General features: G+C 43.2%; 1 protein-coding gene across 5 annotated transcripts in view; it reads right to left on the bottom strand.

The window, feature by feature from the left end:
- Nucleotides 1-19,419, bottom strand: part of Nt5c3a (5'-nucleotidase, cytosolic IIIA) — a 56,282-nt gene that overhangs the window by 8,631 nt on the left and 28,232 nt on the right. For 4 of the 5 annotated variants that reach the window (XM_042694962.1, XM_042694965.1, XM_042694966.1 and 1 more), the window contains 8 exons: nt 13,949-14,047; nt 12,367-12,436; nt 10,765-10,811; nt 9,195-9,280; nt 7,010-7,099; nt 4,448-4,610; nt 2,527-2,727; nt 1,459-1,883 (listed from right to left, as the gene is read on the bottom strand). In XM_042694962.1, the coding sequence (XP_042550896.1) occupies nt 1,782-1,883; nt 2,527-2,727; nt 4,448-4,610; nt 7,010-7,099; nt 9,195-9,280; nt 10,765-10,811; nt 12,367-12,436; nt 13,949-14,047 (858 nt within the window). In that variant the 3' untranslated portion in view covers nt 1,459-1,781. Of the gene's footprint in view, nt 1-1,458; nt 1,884-2,526; nt 2,728-4,447; nt 4,611-7,009; nt 7,100-9,194; nt 9,281-10,764; nt 10,812-12,366; nt 12,437-13,948; nt 14,048-19,419 lie in introns of those variants that run through there. The other variant, XM_042694963.1, reaches the window with a different exon arrangement.

Raw genomic sequence — 19,419 nt, 5'->3', positions numbered from 1 at the left:
TTGCTCAAAGCTAACATTCTACCACTTGAGCCACAGCACCATTTCCAGCTTTCTGTTTATGTGGTACTGAGAAATCAAATTCAGGGCTTAATAATTGCTAGATAAGCACTCTACCACTAAGCCACATTCCCAGCCTTCTATTTTTTTTCTATGTGAAAAACCTTCCAGTAAGTTCTGACATTTCCATCACACTACCTGCTTTCCTGTATTAACTTCAAACCTGGAGCCTTGCACATGCTAAGTACACACTTTGCTTTTGGACTTTTCTTTTCCTTTTGCAGTGCTGGGGTGGGACCCAGGGTTTCTGGCTTTCTAGATAAGTGTTCTGTCACTGAGTCACCTCTCTGGTGCAAGCTGATTTTTGAGCTCGACCTTAGAAATACTTAAACAAGGTCTAGCCTACTTTTTGCTCTTTCCTATTTTGTTTCATTGTTTATTCTATAGAAGGAGAGGCAGTGCACTTCCTCCGCACCCCCAGAAATACCATCACAACATTGACTAGGAGCCAACTAACATGGTGTGTGGATCACAACTCAGATGCCACAACAAATCACTTAAGTAGCCCATGGCTTCTTAAGTTCAAGGTCAGAGGGTGAAATATATCACAGTGGCAAATCTAAGCCTATAAAAGGCAATTATGGAACAGAAGCAGATATTTTAGAGTAGAAGCTGGATTGGTTCCTAACCTGGTATTTCCCAGTTTATTCTGTTTTCAAACTCATAAGAAAGCACTTTCTCCAGAGGTTTTCAGTAGGGAAGAATCATTTTTACAGGCCTCAGTATTTTCTGGAGGACAGGCTGAATTTTCTCTGCAAATCTCTTTTTTTATGCTCGGATTTAAAGTACACGACTTTTAAAAATCATTTAAACTGGGCGCCAGTGGTTCCCACTTGTAATCATGGCTACTCAGGAGGCTGAGATCTGAGGATCACGGTTCAAAGCCAGCCCGGGCAAGAAAGGCTGTGAGACTCATCTCCAATAAACCACTAGAAACCTGGAAGTAGTGCTGTGGCTCATATGGTAGAGCTCTCGCCTTGAGCTGAAAAGTGCAGGGACAGCGCCCAGGCCCCACAACCAACAAAACAAACAGACACAAACAACAACAAAAAAAAATGGTTCAAAATAAATAGCCACTACAGCAAGGATGCTGGGACTCATCTGTCACAGAATGAAGGAAGGAGGAAACTCATGGCAGGTGATTGGTACAGTAACTGCTGAAAAATACAGCCAGGACAGCAGAGCTGAAAATGAGAAAGGCTTTTCATGTCCATACATGTATTATCACTGCATCACATGGAAAATCTGCAATGTTCAGCAACACGAGTGGCTGTCTGTGTCCCAAACACATCTACCAGTGTTTCCTAGGAAATTGTGACCAAGTATGTAACACAAGTGCAGAAGATGACAACACCCATGGTTATTACAAACCACAATAGAGCAGCCACACTAAAAATCATGCAGATTGTCACCATTTCATAAAAATGCTACAAATGTCCCTGTGGTTGAAGACCTCATGAAACCTTTAAACAAATGGCTCACTCTGGATGAGTGGGGAGATATGTTTCTAATTTTGGCTTTAAGTTGTTAAAAAATCAGTTTTAAAAATGTGGCGAGGAGTGTCTTGAGGTGGACATGAGGTGTTTCCAGCTGACAATGGACGCCTCTGAAAGCACTTCAACCACACAGAGTGAAAACTTCAAGAGCAACCACATTATAAACAGGAGTTCATCAGCACAATGGATGGGGAGATTGTATGGCTGTGCCCAAGGCAAAAACACTTGTTATAGAATCTTCTGAAAAATAGAGTTGGCCACCTCCAGTGATTCATCTTTGACTAAAACAATATCATAAGAGTCCATGTATTTTTCCAAAAGCTCTTCTACCTAAGAGAATAAGAGAGATAAGTCAGTACAGGGAGCAGCATACAATGTGCACATTAATCTCATCCAGGCAGAGCTATAGAATGTAGCAAATGAAATTCAAGTTCATAAAACATTCCTCAAACTTTAAAGGTTGACAGATGTGTTTGCCAAATGGTAGCTTTTCTTCCAGAAGGCTTTCTCTTCAGTCTAGTGGTCTTAACCAGACAGTTCTGACTGAGGGGAACTTCAAAGTCCTGAGACTTAATTTCTTTTGCTGAAGCCTAGCACTCTACCACCTGAGCCAAAACCCCACTTCTAGCTTTTTTCTGGTTAATTGGATATAAGAGTCTCACAGACTTTCCTTTCTAGGCTGGCTTTGAACCCTGATCCTCAGATCTCAGCCTCCTGAGTTGCTAGAGTTACGGGCATGAGCCACCATCACTGGCTGGAGACATTTTTGATCCTGGTGAGCAGGACGCATGCCCAGCACCTGTAGCCACCCGGGAGAGATGGATGCCTCTCATGGCCAACACTGGAGGCTCACTGCACTGGCCACCAAAGTGAAGAGGTGACATAAGCAGGTGCTAGTGCAGCTTGGGCAACAATCACCAGAAAGCTTCATCCTCATTTTTTCTTAAAAAGTAGCTGCAGACCTGATACTCACCCGGTCATTTAGATAGCCGATTTTCAGGACATGCTGGATGTTGGCGACTCCATCGGCCATCCGTGGGTCTCCTTGGGAGTCCCCCAGGAGGATGACATTACTGTTGTCCCTCACTTGGCCGAAACAGTCACTGTTCTTCAAGGCACCATTGTGCTTGTTAAATACGTGGATCAGCTCTCCCTTAAAACCCCTCAGCACCCCCTGTCAGAAATACAAGGATTTTGAAATGACAGCTTTCACCGACTGTCCTACTGCATAGTTCTTAATAGATTCACTAAGATTCTACTTATTTGTAAACATCGCTTTGACACCCAATCCAATCACCACACTCCCGAGTTTAAGTGCTCGGAGAAGAACTTTTCTTTTTTGTGTGCCTATCCTGGGTCTTGAATGCAAGGCCTGGGCACTATCTGAGTTTTTGTGCTTAAGGCTGGCATTGCTCCATCACTTGGAGCTACATCTCTGCTTTTGGTTTTTAAATGGTTAATTAAAGAAAAGAGTCACACAAGACTTCCCAGGCTGGCTTTGAAACAGGATCCTCAGCTCTCAGGCCTCCTAAGGAGCTAGGATTACAGGCATGAGCCACTGGCACTGGCTACAAATAACTTGTTTTCTGGTGACCACTCTAAATGGTAAAACACAATGAACTGAGAATTCAACCATCACTTATCATACTGTATCTTCTTCCTAATCACAATGTCCTACTTTATATATTTTAAAATAATAAACTGTCTTGATTCTTTTTTTTTTTTTGTCGGTCGTGGGGCTTGAACTCTGGGCCTGGGCACTGTCCCTCAGCTCTTCAGCGCAAGGCGAGCGCTCTACCACTTGAGCTACAGCGCCACTTCCAGTTTTCTGGTGGTTTATTGGAGATAGGAGTCTCAGGGTCTCTCCTGCCCGGGCTGGCTTTGAACCATGATCCTCAGATCTCAGCCTCCTGAGTAACTAGGATTACAGGCGTGAGCCACCAGCGCCTGGCCTGTCTTGATTCTTGATTAAGAAGATTCATTTAAACAGTGTCAGTTCTAATTTGTTTTTAAAATAAAATCTATAAATGTCTTTAGTTGTTGTAGTTAAAAAAAAAAAAAAGAGAGAGCCAGTGCCCCATTCTTATAATCCTAGCTATTTAGGAGGCTGAAACCTGGAGGATAGAAGTTCAAAGCCAGTCTGGATAGCAAAGACTGTGAGACTCCATCTCCAGTTAACCAGTAAAATGCTAGATTGGAGAAGTGGCTCAAGTGGCAGAGCACTAGACAGAAACAAAAAAGCCAAGTGAGAGCATGAGGCCTTGAGTTCAAGCCCTGGTGCCAGCATATACACACACTGACAGAGACACTTAAGCATACATGCACACAGACAGACACACACAAGGTCTATTAACTTATAAATGATACTTTAAGAAAGTTATTGTTATCATTTTATTTTTATTTTTGTCCATGGTGGAGCTTGAACTCTGGGCTTGGGCTCTGTTCCTCAGCTCTTTAGCTTAAGGCTAGTACTCTACCACTTGAGCCACAGAGCCAGTTCCAGTTTTCTGGTGGTTGATTGGAGATAAGAGTCTCACAGACTTTCCTGCCTGGGCTGGCTTTGAAATGCAATCCTCAGATCTCAGCCTCCTGAGTAGCCAGGATTATAGGCGTGAGCCACCAGCGCCTGGCTAAGGAAGTTATTATTTTTAAAAATAAAGATAGGACATTGGGAAAGATAATGAGTTCCATAATAGAACTACTGACTTCAGCTGATTAAATGAATGTTTGTCAAATAATAATAGAGAGCAGATTAATTTATATGATTAAAATGCTTCAGGTTTTAGAAGTAGTTCTTAGCAGAGTGTGGCAACCTTGGAGGTACAGGCAGGACAGGGAGATCCCATCTGCACACGAACAAAAGGTCACACTGAGGACTGATTCTATCTTCTTACCTTTTCGTCGAAGTCCATGAAGTTGGACACGACTCTGACATTTGGATAATAAACTCCAGCTTGGCGGATGACTTCCTCCAGGACATCACCAATTCCAGCCGAAAAGATGAACACAGGCACGTCGTGCTGACGCAACTTATCGAAGAAATTCTTATAGCCTTCCCTGCCAGGTAGGGAACAGACCCATGGTCAACCCTTCCCTGCCTTGGCTTAATCGCAGAAATTCCCCTCTACCTAGCCCTGCCTAGTGTTGTATAGAGAAGAGGGTGGTTGAGGTAGGGAACAAATTCATTGTTAATGAGCAGAGTATTTCCTGGCTATTTAGAAGGGGAAAGGAGAAAAATTTCTGCCTAATTCTGTGGTTCATTTATATTTTCATCTTTTAATCAGTCATAAAATGAGATGTGTTTAGGTCTTCAATGAATATGGATACAAGGATTCACATTTATACCACTTAGAGGCAAGTAATTAAAACCACACCTTGAAAAGCCCATTCAGGGTGGCCATTGGCCTGACTGCTTGGCTCTTCTCAGCCACCAGAGAGCAATGGACGAGCTGTGCTCTGTACTCCTGACATCTCCTTCACAACTCCTCACCACCTTTTGCCATCCTTCTAAGTTGCAGGCTAACCTAACCAATCACTCACTCATGGATCGAATACTCAGCCATACACAACGCTCTTTCTGACAAGTTCATAATTTCCACACAGAAGTAATCACTTTAAAATACACCATCATTAGGGCTGGGAAGGTGGCTCAGTGGTAAAGCGCTTGCTTTGCATGCATGAGGCCCTGGGTTCGATTCCTCAGCACCACATAAGCAAAAAAGAAAAAAAGCTGGAAGTAGCGCTGTGGCTCAAGTGGTAGAACGCTAGCCTTGAGCTGAAGAGCTGAGGGACATCACCCAGGCCTAGAGTTCAGGCCCCATGACCGGACCCCCCAAAAAAATGATAATAAAATAAAATAAAATACACCATCATTCAGACTGAAAAAAGAAAATGAAGACTTGGCTGGTGGGAGGCTGCTCAGCATCAGAGCTCTTATTGCCAGGGAGAGTACCTGGGTCCTGATCCCTAATATCATGTACACCAAAAATGTAGAATCATATTTGTCTCATGAGTTGAAAAACATTTATTTTTGTTGGTTGTAGGGCTTGAACTCAGAGCCTGGGTATTATCCTGAGCCTCTGTGCTCAAGGCTAGCACCCTACCACTTGTGCCACAGTACCACGTCCACTTTTTGAGTGGTTAACTGGAGATAAGAGTCTCACAGGCTGGGCGCTGGTGGCTCACACCTCTCTAATCCTAGCTACTCAGGAGGCTGAGATCTGAGGATCACAGTTCAAAGCCAGCCTGGGCAAGAAAAGCTGTGAAACTCTTATTTCCAATAAACCACCAGAAAATGGGAAGTGGTGCTGTGGCTCAAGTGGTAGAGTGCTAGCCTTGAGCTGAGGAACAGTGCCCAGGCCCAGAGTTCAAGCCCCAAGACAGACAAAAAAAAACCCCATCCTCATATCTCAGCCTCCTGAGTAGATAGGATTACAAGAATGAGCCACTGGTGCCTAGCTGTGAGTTGAAAATTTGAACAGATGGTAAGCAATATTGCAAATTAGATAAAAGCCTTTTACATATTTTAATTCACAGTATTTTAATTATTTTAATTATGAAAATATATTTCCTATAACATTTCAATGAAGTGTGACAACTGAGAAAGTAGATTACTGGAAATTTAGAAACAACGTGCTTAGTTAAATCTTTCCCAACTTGATTACATTCATATTTAAATATTCCTTTCATATTATACATCTTGCAAAAATGTTTTTTGCTAAAGGATTTCAAAATGGTCTTGGTTGCCTAAATTCCTAAGTAAGTCTAGCCTGCCTTATTTTTTGTTTATTACGTGTGGTCTTGACTAAGTGCAGTCAAAACAGAGTTCCCATGTGGGTTCATATATCAGCAGATGTGTATAAGCTGTCCCATGCATGTTTCAGTCAGCTGTGTTACCTGCTGAGTTTTTCCTGACCTTCATTTTGTGACCATTTGCCTCCAAAAAAGCAAATAGTAAGCTGGGCACTGTGGCTCATGCCTGTACTACCCAGGAGGAAGAGATTTGAGGATCTTAATTCAAATCCAGTTCAAGCTGGAAAGTCTATAAGATTCTTATCCCCAATTAACTACTCAGAAAAGGCCTGTAGTGATGCTGTGGTTCAAGAGGTAGAGCACTAGCCTTGAGCAAAAGAAGCTCAGGGACAGCGCCCAGGACCTGAGTTGAAGCTACAGGACTGGCACAAGAAAAACAAAAATCAAATGCTGCCCCCAAAGCAGAGTGAAGATGAATGTACTTTACTAAAGTAGTAAGTGAAAATCTGAGCTAATGACAGGTAGTTTGTCTTTCAAGGAAGTTGCCTGGTTGGGGGAAAATGAGTCAGGCACCTTCAGGACAGTACTGATCTTTATGCATCCTAAGCATGTGCAGTTTTCCTCAGGGGCAGTCTCCTTGGAACCCTGGAGGGTCTCCTGCATGTCAACACCAATAATAACAAACAAATCCCCTCGGCACTTACTTGAGCATGATGTCAGATTCAGCCACAATTTCTTTAAGTTTAGCTTTCTGTATACCTTGTTCAACAAGCAAACCATGTGATTTAGTATACCTATAGGTTAAGACAGAAGAAAAACAGGCAAATGAAAACACAGCCGGAACAAACACCACCACCACCACCACCACCACCAAAAGACATTAGCTAGGTTCCAGTAGTTCATGCCTTACTTCTAGCTACTTAAGAGGGCTGACCTGGGGAGGACTGCATTTTAAGACCAGACTGAAAAGTAAGGCTCACAAGACCCCTTCTCACCCCATAGGTGGGGGCAGTGGCAAACTGTCCTCCCAGTTTCCTAGGAGGTTGAGAACAGGAAAGTCATTGTTCAAGGCCAGCCCAGTCAGAATAGTCCACGAGACTCTTATCTAAATAGCAGATGCTGGGATGATGGTATGAACCTGACATCTCAGCTACAAAGGGAAGCACAACAGGTAGATCACTGTTCAAGAATGTGCCTGGGCATGAATCAAGACCATATCTTAAAAAAAAGCAAAAACAAAAACACAACAACAGTACAAAAAAAGGTCTAGAGGTATGGCTGAGTGATTGAGTACCTGCTTAGCAAGGCACGCGCGCACGTGTGTGTGTGTGTGTGTGTGTGTGTGTGTGTGTGTGTGTGTGTGTGTGTGTGTGTGTGTGTGTGTGTGTGTGTGTGTGTGTGTGTGTCTGCTTGACACAAAGTCTTACTATTGTAGCCCTAAACTCCTGATCCTCCTCCCCTCCCACCTCTCTCTCACCTCTGTAGTGCTGGGATTACAGGCATGCAGCACCATACCTGGCTGCAAAGTATTCTTGAGTATAAGAAGGTGATTTTTGCTCACCATATTGCATTTAGACCTTAAGAGATTTCAGCTCATCACTGATGAATGGATATCTCAGTGTGCCTAAAGGTGCAATGTGTATGTTTTCCTGTATTTCCCAGTTCTCACAAACTCAGGCTTGGCTTGAATAGGCTAAGGTAGTGAGAGTAACAGGCCATAACCCTCTCTTCAGTCTGCAGACAAGAACACAAGCCAACTTAGGGTGGCAAATCATCTCCAAGTTCAGTAAGCTGTCACTTGGGTCATCAACTTAACGTCTGAAATGTCTGAGTTCTGAAGTTCTGCCTATGCAGCATGGAGAATGTATGCAGATGGGTATGTTTTATAATTAGGTAACCCCCTTAGGCCCTACCTCTCAGGGTAAGAACTCTAAGAACTTGACTCATGGCCAGATGACTCAGTGTCCTTGAGCAGTCCCTCTTGGTGAAGTGAGTTACTGTCCCTGCCTCACAACAAAGCTGATGAGGAAGGACTAGCTGGCACTCTGGTTCCAAGGGCAGGTAGAGTCTGTCTTCAACATTCAGTACCAGAAACGCAGAAGCCCTGTGCAAGTGGACTTGTTAGGGGATGGGCTAGGGGAGATACACAGTCTATTCCTGGCCTCTTGAAGTTTTCAATTCAAAGCATTTTATCCATGCGGGGCTGTCCTTGAGTGGCGTGGCTGATGTCTGTGGTCGCACTGGTGGATCTGCTGCTCTGTTCACCAGGGTTTGTCCCAGCAGCATTTTCTCTCCCAGAACTCTGGGACACTCAGCTGGTCTTCTTGGTCCAGAGTCTGGCCTCCACATGTGCCTGCTGCACCCAAGCATTCTGCCAATTCAACCCTAATGCTTTGTCTCTACTAAGGCACATCTTGCTCATGTGCCTCTTTCAAATAATCCTCGTTCTAAAGACTGAAGTGCAGGGTCTCATAATGTGGTCTGTATCTACACCATTTTTTGGATTCCTACAGAACTTCAACTTAGATGCTAGAGTGTAAGAGGGAGTTTCCCGAGCTCAACTGTAGTTCTTGGTTCACTGTGAATGAGCACCAGGGGAAACTGCACTGAGTCTGACTAGCTTTTTTATGTTGGTCCTGGAACTTAAACTCAGGCCTGGGCACTGTCCTTGAGCTACTTTTTGCAGAGGATAGTGCTCTACTATTGAGCCATAGCGCCGCTTCCAGCTTTTTCTGAGTAGTTTTTATTGGAAATAAATCTCATAGACTTTCCTGCCCACGGTTGGCCTCAAACTGCGATACTCAGATCTCAGCCTCCTGAGTAGCTAGGATTACAGGCGTGAGCCACCAGCACCTGGCTAGTCTCACTAGCTTTTCTCTCCCCACTCACCACTCCACGATGAATGGGCATTTCTCTTCCACAGTGAGGACAGGGTCAACTTCGATGGCATAGTACTTCTCCTTCAGCTCCAGCAACTAGGAGAGTAGGAGATGTGGTTTTGTGGCTAATGTGCTTATTACAGAAAGCAAAACAAGGCAACAAGTTGTTTCCCATAAATTGTGTTACAGGGCAAGATTAAGTGAGTCCACAGCTGACCGTGAGGCTCTATGGACACTACATATAATCCAATGTACCTGCAAAGAGCCATCTTTCTTTTTAAAGTACTCCCCAGCCAGCAATTAGGATAAAGAAATGACTAATCAGACTATGACCACAAGGCAACTTTAAAGTTTAAATCTTTAATGACTCTCTTAGTAAGATAAACTGAGACAAAAAAGATAAACTGAGTCAGCTAATCAGCAAAGTACTAACTGAAGTAATTTCTCCAAAAATTTAATGGAAGAAAAAAAAAAAGCTGAGCATTGGTGACTCATGCCTGTAATCCTACCTAATCAGGAGGCTGAGATCTGAGGATCTCTGTTCAAAACCAGCCTGGGCAGAAAAGTCTATAAGACTCTTATTTCCAATTAGCCGGGGGGGGGGGGGGGGGGGGGGGGACAGAAGTGGAGGCATGATGCAAGTGATATAGCACCAGCCATGGGTAGAAAAAGTTGCTTTGGATCTCGAGGCCTGAGTTCAAGCCCTGGCAATAAAATAGCTGGGTGCTGGTGGCTTATAACTGTGATCCTAGCCTCTCAGGGCTGAGACCTGAGGATCCTGGTTAGAAGCCAACCCAGCCAGAAAAGTCAGTAAGACTCTTATCTACAATTAAGCACCAAAAAAATCTGGAAGTAGAGCTCTGCCTCAAGGGGTAGATCACTAGTCTTGAGCCAAAAAACTAAGGGACAGTGTCTAGGCCCTGAGTTCAAGCCCTAGGACCAGCAAAATAAATAAATAGACAAATAAATAATAAAACTATATAAAGCCGAAGTGTTTTTAATTTTCTAACATAGGATACTTAAATATTTTAATAGTCATTCAAAAATTTTAAATCTAAATTTTGATGTTTATAGTCACTGTTAGCTAGATGCAGTGGCTCCTGCCTGTAATCTTGGCTACTTGAGAAGCTGAGATCATCAGGATCAAGGTTCGAGGCTGTCTGGGGCCTCATCTCAACCAATACAAAGCCAGAGGTGGGTCTACATGCTTCTTGTCCCAGCTACACAGGATGCATACACAGGATTGTTATCCCGGCTGGCTTTGTCAAGGAATGAGACCTTATTCGAAAAATAATGAATGCAAAAAGGGCTAGAGGTATGGCTCAGCAAGCATGCCTTCCTAGCAAGGCCAAGGCCTGGAGTTCAAACCCAAGTACTTCCAGAGGGAAAATAAAAGTTTCTTAGTTTTTCCTTAACAATACGCTGAGCACAGCTCCTTGCACAGTAAATCCGTGAATGCCTACCATGTAGCAGGAAGGCTGTGAGCCCTGCCCCAATTCTCACTTGTGACAATGACCCCAGCAGACACTGAGTGTGCAAATACACAACCACAATGTGGCTAGCAGGATCCCAGAAATTACCTTCTTTCGACACTCGTCAGTAACAAACTTGCAGTTGTCAATGACATCTGAGGGGGGAAGCAAAGCAGGCATTGTAAGAGAAAATCTGCTCAGTGCTCCCACACCTGTATTTTCATAGCTAAGTCCACGAAGAACAGTGTTAGTACAATCCTCAGTCTCAGTGGTGTGTTCTGCACACACTGCATGTCACAGGCTGCTGTCACCAACACTGTGAGCTGAATCCTGAACTTCCCACCTTGTTTTTTTTAGGGCCCAGTCCTAGGGCTTGAACTCAGGGCCTGGGTGCTATCCTTGAGCTTCTTCTGCTCAAGGCTGGTGTTCTATCACTTAAGCCAGTGTTCCACTTTTGGCTTTTTGGTAGTTAACTGGGGAGTGACTTTTCTGCCTAGACTGGCTTCAAACTATGATCCTCAGAATCTCAGTCTCCTGAATAGCTAGGATTACACTGTGCCCAGGCCCCAGATTATTTTTATTAAATAGAAGAAATGTCTCTTGAAAAAAGGCCTTTTCTTAACAGAGCATTTAATGTAAAAATATGGAAAATAGGGACTGGAAAGTTGGCTCAGTGGTAGAGTGCTTGCCTCGCATGCATGAGGCCTTGAGTTCAATTCCTCAGCACTACATAGGCAGAAAAAAGCCAGAAGTGGCACTGTGGCTCAAGTGGTAGGGTGCTAGCCTTGAGCTGAAGATCTGAGGGACAGCGCCCAGGCCCAGAGTTCAGCCCCTGTGAGCAACAAAAAATAAAAAAATGAAAATATTATTATAAAAAATTGTATTTCTATCATTCAAACTAAATTATTAATATGTTAGTATATTTTCTTTCAATATTAAGTTTTGTGTATTTTTAATTAGATGAGAGATCAAACCACATCTGGAATTTTTATTGCTTTTCAATTTATAATGTGGTCTGTATTTTTTTTTTGACCTTTTTTTTTGTCAGTCGTGGGGCCTGAACTCTGGGGCTGGGCACTATCCCTCAGCTCTTCAGCTCAAGGCTAATGCTCTACCACTTGAGCCACAGCACCACTTCCTGATTTTTTTGCTTATGTGGTGCTAAGGAATGGAACCCAGGGCCTTCTGCATGCAAGGCAAGCGCTCTACCACTGAGCCACCTTCCCAGCCCAGTGGTCTGTATTTATACCATTTCTGCATTGCTTAACTTTTTAGGTTGCTTCCAGGCTCTTGATTTTATGTTGATCTTTTTTTTTTTGGTGTGTGTGTGTGTGTGTGTGTGTGTGTGTGTTGCTGGAGATCAAAACTAAGGCTTTACACATGCTAGACAGGCATAGAAATTCAGCCCAGAATATCTTATAAATGCAATTTCTCTCAGTTAATTTAAACATTCTTGAATAGTTGACATTTGGTGACAAGTTTTCTCAAGTCTCCATTCTCTGCCATCGGACTACACACACAAAGAAGCATTTCCAGAAACACATGTAAAAGCAAACCCTCACCACACAGTAAGAAGGAGCAGTGTCTCACTTCCAACAGCTGGAAGGCTGTAGCACAGGCAACACAGAGATGTGAACGAACATGCCACTGTGCCACGCGGAGGTGTGAGTGTGAAACTGGCACATGCAGAGATGTGAAGATGACACTTACTATGACATGTTGGGCACCTTTTGCCTTCATAGGAGAATCTACTCAGTGTCATATCAAAGTCTGTGATTATCTGTAAGGAAAGGGAAAGGCATTAGGCAGCCACAGAGACCACCGCCACGATCACTGCTGTTCTTTCTACCTTGTGCTCTCCTCTCCACCATGCACTGTCCACTCCACTCCATGCTATCTGCTCTACCCTGCTTTGTCCTCTCCACCCCTCACTGTCCATTCTACCCCAAACTATCCTCTCCACATCCCACTGTCCACTCCACCCATGCTGTCCCCTCCACACTGTCAGTGCCCTGGACACAGACAGAGCCGGCTCCTAGCCCTCTGTAGTTATAATCCGTGTGCTCAGCTGTTGGCTGCAGTTGGTAGCCTTCACTAGGAAGTGTGACCAGTGGCTATTACCACGTCAGATACAGTTACTCCATGTGAGACTGCAGCAGCCATTCTTCTCTCTGCGGTAAAACATTGCACACTCAACTGCTTGGTTCGGTGTGCAGAAACACAATGGCAGCAGTTGAGCCCACGAGGCTCCAAGATCCTGAACTGGTCACACCTGACCCATGTTACCTCATGACCTGGTCACACTTAATCTATACACATGACTCCCCACCATGACCCTATCTCATATGACCTGTATATGTTACTCCATGACCCTGTTACATATGACCTATATATGTCACGTGACCTGTTACACTGTGCTCATCTAACATGCTGGATCTAATTTCCCTACTTATGGTAAATCATACCCACTTAATATGATAGTTTGGTAGCTCATAAAACAGGAGATTGGATTAATATTAGAAATGCTTAAAAAGGAATTGTTTGGTGACTATTCACGCTATGGTTTAATTACATTTAAAATGTTCCTTAAAAAAGGAGAATTACAAAGTTCAATGAATATGCTTCCTTTCTTATTACAATGACAGAGAATTAAAATACAAAACAGCAACCTGAAAGAGTATACTTTTAAATATCATTATTAAAGTGTCTGAATACCTATGCATGGTATTTGTTAGCTAAGTATTCAATTCTGAAGAAAATAGAGTTTGGGGCTGGAATGTATCACAGTGGTATAGCACATGCTTGACATATGCAAGCCCTGAGCTTAATCTTATGCAGAAAAAAAGAGAAAGGAAAGGAGGAGAGAGGAGAGGAGAGGAGTACAGAAGGGAGGGGGTGGGAGGGAGGGGCTAGGGAGGGCAGGGAAGGGACTACTGGGCATGGTAGAACATGGCTGTAATCCTAGGCTAGGGTCCAACCCAGCCTGGGCTACACAGTGAGTTCCAGATAAGCCTGGGTTGCAAATTGAGTGTCTAAAAAATAAGGAGAAGAGACAGAAAGAGAAGGAGAAAAAGGAGAAAGGACCTATATTTATCTGAAGACTAGTACTTTTTGTGCCCAACAGAGCATTCTGTGTGTTTTAGGCCAAATCTAGCTACATTGTTTTAGATTTTAAATCCCCCCAAACAGACAACAAAAGGACTAACTACATTTTCCTGAGATTTTATATAAATAGGAAAATTATTCTACTTGAATGATTAAAAACAAATTAATTCCATGATATAGGCTTCACCTGAAGTTTGGCAGCTCCTCCTTTGATAAGACCACAGATGATTTCTTCTACTCGTGTAGGATTCTTGATTCGAACTGAACTTTTCTGGAATTCTGGCATCTAAGAGGCAAAAGGAAATTAACTATTTTTAATCCCTCTTTTTCCTGGTTCCTCTGTTATTAAGCAGAAGCCTGTATTATTTAAACATACAGCAACGTTGAGATATAGCCTGGAATGGTGGTGCAAAGCTGTATTCTAAGCACTAGGGAGGCAGAGGCAGGAGGCCAATCTGTGCTACATAGTGAATCCTTGTGTCAAAAGCAAATGCAGAAAGGCTGAGGCACTGTTTTTTAAATGTAAGCCACCCTGCTGGGAATGTGGTAGAGTGCTTGCATAGTATGCATGAAGCCCTTGGTTCAATTCCTTAGTACCACATAAACAGAAAACGCCAGAAGTGGTGCTGTGGTTCAAGTGGTAGAGTGCTAGCCTTGAACAAAAGAAGTTCAGGGACAGCCCTCAGGCCCTGAGTTCAAGGCCCAGGATTGGCAAGAAAAAAAAATGTAAGCCACCATATCTAATTACCATGTAGACACACAAGAGTTTTTTAGAGCACATTTATCATCTCCATCTTGAAGACTAAAACTGTGTCAGGCACATAGTTTTTTATGTATGGCACATGCTGGGATTACAAGCGTGTACCACTATGTCCAGCTACATTTCTCATTTCTCCTCTAATAAAAGTGGAGTAGAACAGTCAGAAGAACACTACCATAAGAAACACAGTTCCTTTAGCACCATACAGCGGGGAGGAGGGATTATTTTATAGTGGTTTACGGTAGATTTTACCATCAGCTACACAGCACAGACAATAGCAATATTTCATATTATTGGGATATCTTTATGTGTTTTTATTCTAGATTAGCTATTGCCAATATTAACGCACTTCATGCATGTTATGAAATCCCTAGATTTCTGTCTTACATTAAAAAGAGGCTCTAACCAGGTTAATCTACCAGGTCCTCTGGTATTCCTAAATATGGGCAAGAATGGAGATTCTAGAAATGGATAGAACATTTTCCAGAAGCTGGAAGCTTCCAGAAGTAGACAAGAAAGAGAAGTGCTCATGCTAACATTTTCTTCCTGAATGAAAAGAGCTGGACCTACCATACACTCCACACCCCACACTCCAGCTGGCGTGGAGAATGCATGAGCTCTACCACTCCGATAACCCTTCATGAACACACTATGTCTATCGCTGAGCTACACACACACACACACACACACACACACACACACACACACACACACACACACACACACACACACACACACACACACACACACACACACACTCTACCACTGAGCTATCCCTTTACCACCAACAGCCCCATTTTGAGGATGGGGCATTCACAAAGCAATCAAACCTTGACATGGCGATTCTTCTGAGTTTCAGTGATGGAAGTTTTGAAAATGACAGAAGGTTCTCTAAGATATTTATGTACAAGGAACTCAAGAGAGACAGGCAGGCAGGCTCCACTCTGTCCCTTCATGATCTATTCATTGCACAGTCAGTGCCCTAGTGGAGACTCGTTTGTGCCAGACGCTCAAGTGAGAGGCGAGGGCTGGGTGCTGGCATCCTCACACCATACTCTGGAGCAGTGTGGATGCTGTTATGCAGGATCCCCTCCCAGCTCCCTTTCCAGCCACTGCTCATATCCTGACAGCCTCCCTGGAAGATATAGAGTGATCAGCATGTTTGGCTCCATGACTAACCCATTCAACCGAGAAGAGTAAAGGATGGCATTACCAGTCTCATTGTCACCACAAAACCTAGCACCAGGTCAGAATGGTTGCCTGTCTTAGGTCTTAGAGGATAGCCAGGGGACTAGAACCTAGGTCACTGCCTGGCTATGTCACCACCCTAACTCCTGTCCCAAGGCTTTCCTCTTTCCCAACCAACCAGGATGGTTTTATTATGAAGTGACTTTTCTTCTTATCACAAAGCATGGAAACTTTAAGCCTATGTTCATTTCCCATAATGTTGCAAAGTTTTCAGGCAACTGATTGAACCTGCTCTCCAACTCTGCTTAAGGCTGCTTTCTGCACTCTCAATCAGTGCCCATGAAGAGAACCAAATGCTTGAGGCATCAGCAGCTGTGCCAGTTGTTCCAGATAAATAAGTAGCAAGTGGCCAGCAGCCCTGGAGGGAGCAAGGAATGACAGCAGAGGAGAGAGCTGTGCCTGCTTGGGACACAAGATGTTGGAGGACATCTGTGGAAATGTGGCAGCCAAGGTTCAATCCCCAGCAGAGGAAGGAAGACGGAAATGATCATTATAGGTATATAACACTCCTCCACTGCAACACATACATACACAGACACAGACACACCCACTCAATACACATATGTGCTCACTGTCACTAAATACTTCCCAGGTGCCTTTGGGAATATATCCAAACAACAGAGTTGAAGCACTTCAGTCTGGGAAAGGTCAAAGGCCACCAGACCACTCAGAAGCCCCGGGAGGGCAGGCATGTGAAATCTGTCTCATGCATTTCTTGCCCCACATCCTTTCCCTCCAGGTTCTTCATGTACAAAATAAAGACTGGTTTGGTGATGAACTGCATAATCACGCTTCAAACCTCAAGGGCAAGTTATTTTGAAGGGTGGAATGTTTTTTCCATTTGTTTGTGATACACTGTTACAGAAAACAAGAAAAGGAAGAAAAGGAAAACAAGGCCATAATACAAAAAGCTGGGGTGTACACAGCCTTGCTGTGGAGACCCAGGGAGAGAGGCTGACTGGGGAGGCTGCGCTGATTCAGCACTAAAAATTAAGAAGCAACTCAAGCATATTAATTCTGAACTCAGGTCTGTGCTCTTGCTTAGCTTTGTCTCTCAAAGCCGGGGCTTTTCCACTTGAGCCACAGCTCTACTTTCTGATTTGTTTTTTTAAAATTTTGAGGCAAGGTCCAGCCATGTAGCCTAAGCAAGCTTTGAACTCACTCTATAGCCTTGCTGGCCTTGAACTTTCAATCTTCTTGCCTGTCTCTTACAGCTACTGAGATTATAGGCAGATACCACTGTTCTGGCTCTGAATTTTAACGTATTGCATTTATACAGACGAAGTGAACTCCCAATCATCAGTCTACTTCCACATATGGTTTCTAGATCAATTGGTTTGAAAGTTGTCCCACTTCACTGACAAGTCAATGGTAGTGTTCAGTTCTTTGGTATTACCCTGTGGATGAATTAGGACAAGATGAAAATGAGTTATCTTCAGTTACCATCAGTCCAGTAATAATGTCCCCCCCAAAAGGTCACCCTAACTCCAGGATGGAATTATGAAATTATGTTCAGAAGTAATTAATAATACATTACCTATTCTTAAACTCAAATGTGAGAATAAGGGGCTGGGAAGGTGGCTCAGTGGTAGAGCGCTTGCCTTGCATGCAGGAGGCCCTGGGTTCGATTCCTCAGCACCACATAAGAAAAAAGAAAAAAGCCAGAAGTGGCGCTGTGGCTCAAGTGGTAGAGTGCTAGCCTTGAGCTGAAGAGCTGAGGGACAGCGCCCAGGCCTAGAGTTCAGGCCCCACGACCGGACCCCCCCCCCAAAAAAAAAAAGTGAGAATAAAACCTAAAGGTTAGTATAATTCACAATGTACAGACAGTTCATGTTTAATCAGAGAAAACTATTTGTATTTTTATATGTTCATCTAAGGTAATTATCTTAACATTAGACTGTATTGTTCTGAAAAATGACCCACATAAAAATTCATTGAACAGTTGAGTGCTGGTGGTTCATGCCTGTAATCCTAGCTTCTCAGGAGGCTGAAATCTGAGGATCAGGGTTCAAAGCCAGCCTGGGCAGGAAAAGTCTGTGAGACTCATCTCCAACAAACCACCCGAAAACCAGAAGTGGCGCTGTGGCTCAAAAGGTAGAGAGCTAGCCTTGAGCTGAAGAGCTGAGGGACAGTGCCCAGGCCCAGAGTTCAAGCCCCATGACCAAAAAATAAGAATAAAAATAAAAACAAAAAAATAAAAAAAATTAGTTGAACAACTTAATGTCAGCCAGATACTCTTTTTTTTCCTGGTCTCTCATCATTCACACTCTGTGTGGACCTTAGAGCTCAATACTGCCCGGGTACAAAGGAGAAGACTCTGTTATGTATGCAACGGATTTAAAGCTACCTATTCAACCTCCTAATTGGAGAGTGGAAATACAAATAAATGAACCCAACATTTCTTTGGGAGCTTATGCATTACCAAATTTCCATGATCACTATGTCCCCTGTGTACCTCAATCAGGAAGGAGAAGACCTAACTGGTGCATCTACTTGCTCATCAGAAGAGCCCTAAGTGTGAGGCCATGCATTCTGCAGTGTTATAAGACTTCTGAAGGCTTATATTCAAAGCACATGTTCTAACACAGAATGCAAGGCAGGACCCCAAGTGACTAGCACAATGCTGGAAAGCCCAGTTAAAACATACAAGGCACAGAAGAAAGGGAGCTATGATACTGAAGGTCCAGGAAGAAGAGTGGGCTCAGCCTTGGAAGAGAGTGGAATCTGGATTCACAGAGGATGGAGAAAAATCAAAACTGAGAGTCTAGTGTGGAACAGAGAAAGAACAGTATCGTAACTATACACAGAGGAGAGAAAATGAAGACTGCAGAGGCTGGAACCAGCACAGGAGGCATGAGGAACCTATGAACTCTACTGGTACTTTCAGAAAAAGAAAACAAATGTAAGGTTAAACTTGCATCTATTATCAACAATACCCAGTTTTATTCTCCTTTACTTTTGGATTTTTCTTGTCTATATTCAGGGAAATGGAAGAAAGAGTTTGTATTGGTACCGTTTCTCCATTCAGTGGCTGGTTAATGGGATTTGCTAGAATTTATTCTGATTGGAAGGTAGAAACAGAGCCTTATGTGTATGTTGGTGCAGAGATACATGAACTTGCCTTAATGGGAAGATTGAAAGGTATTATGTTCATACATCTGTACAAATTTATAAATATACTATACATATGTGTGTATAAAGGTATGTATACATCTATTTCCCTAAAAAGTGTGTAAACAATCTTTATTAAGCAAGATTATATGCCCATGATCTGAGCATTGGTGGCTTGTGCCTGTAATGCTAGCTACTCAGGAGGCTGAGATCTGAGGATCACAGTTTGAAGCAGCCTGAGCAGGAAAGTAAATGAGACTCTCACCTCCAATTAACTACCACAACACTAGAAGTGGAGCTGTGGTTCAAGAGGTAGAGCACCAGCCTTGAGTGCAAAAGCTCAAAGACAGCATCTAGGCCCTGAATTCAAGCCAGAGAGAGAGAGAGAGAGAGGAGAGAGAGAGAGAACAAAGAATAAAAGAGAAAGGAAAAGAGAGAAAGAAAAAAGGAAGGAAGGAAAGAAAAGAAAGAAACTATGTGCTAAGAAGCATTATAAAATACCTTTTATATTTCAAGCAAAAAGATTTCAAAGATAATTT

The sequence above is a fragment of the Dipodomys spectabilis genome, unplaced genomic scaffold, assembly GCF_019054845.1.
Source record: "Dipodomys spectabilis isolate Male_0828 unplaced genomic scaffold, ASM1905484v1 ptg000178l, whole genome shotgun sequence".
Lineage (NCBI taxonomy): Eukaryota > Metazoa > Chordata > Mammalia > Rodentia > Heteromyidae > Dipodomys > Dipodomys spectabilis.
Note: the sequence above shows the minus strand (reverse complement) of the source record. Positions and strands in the feature narration are given on the sequence as shown.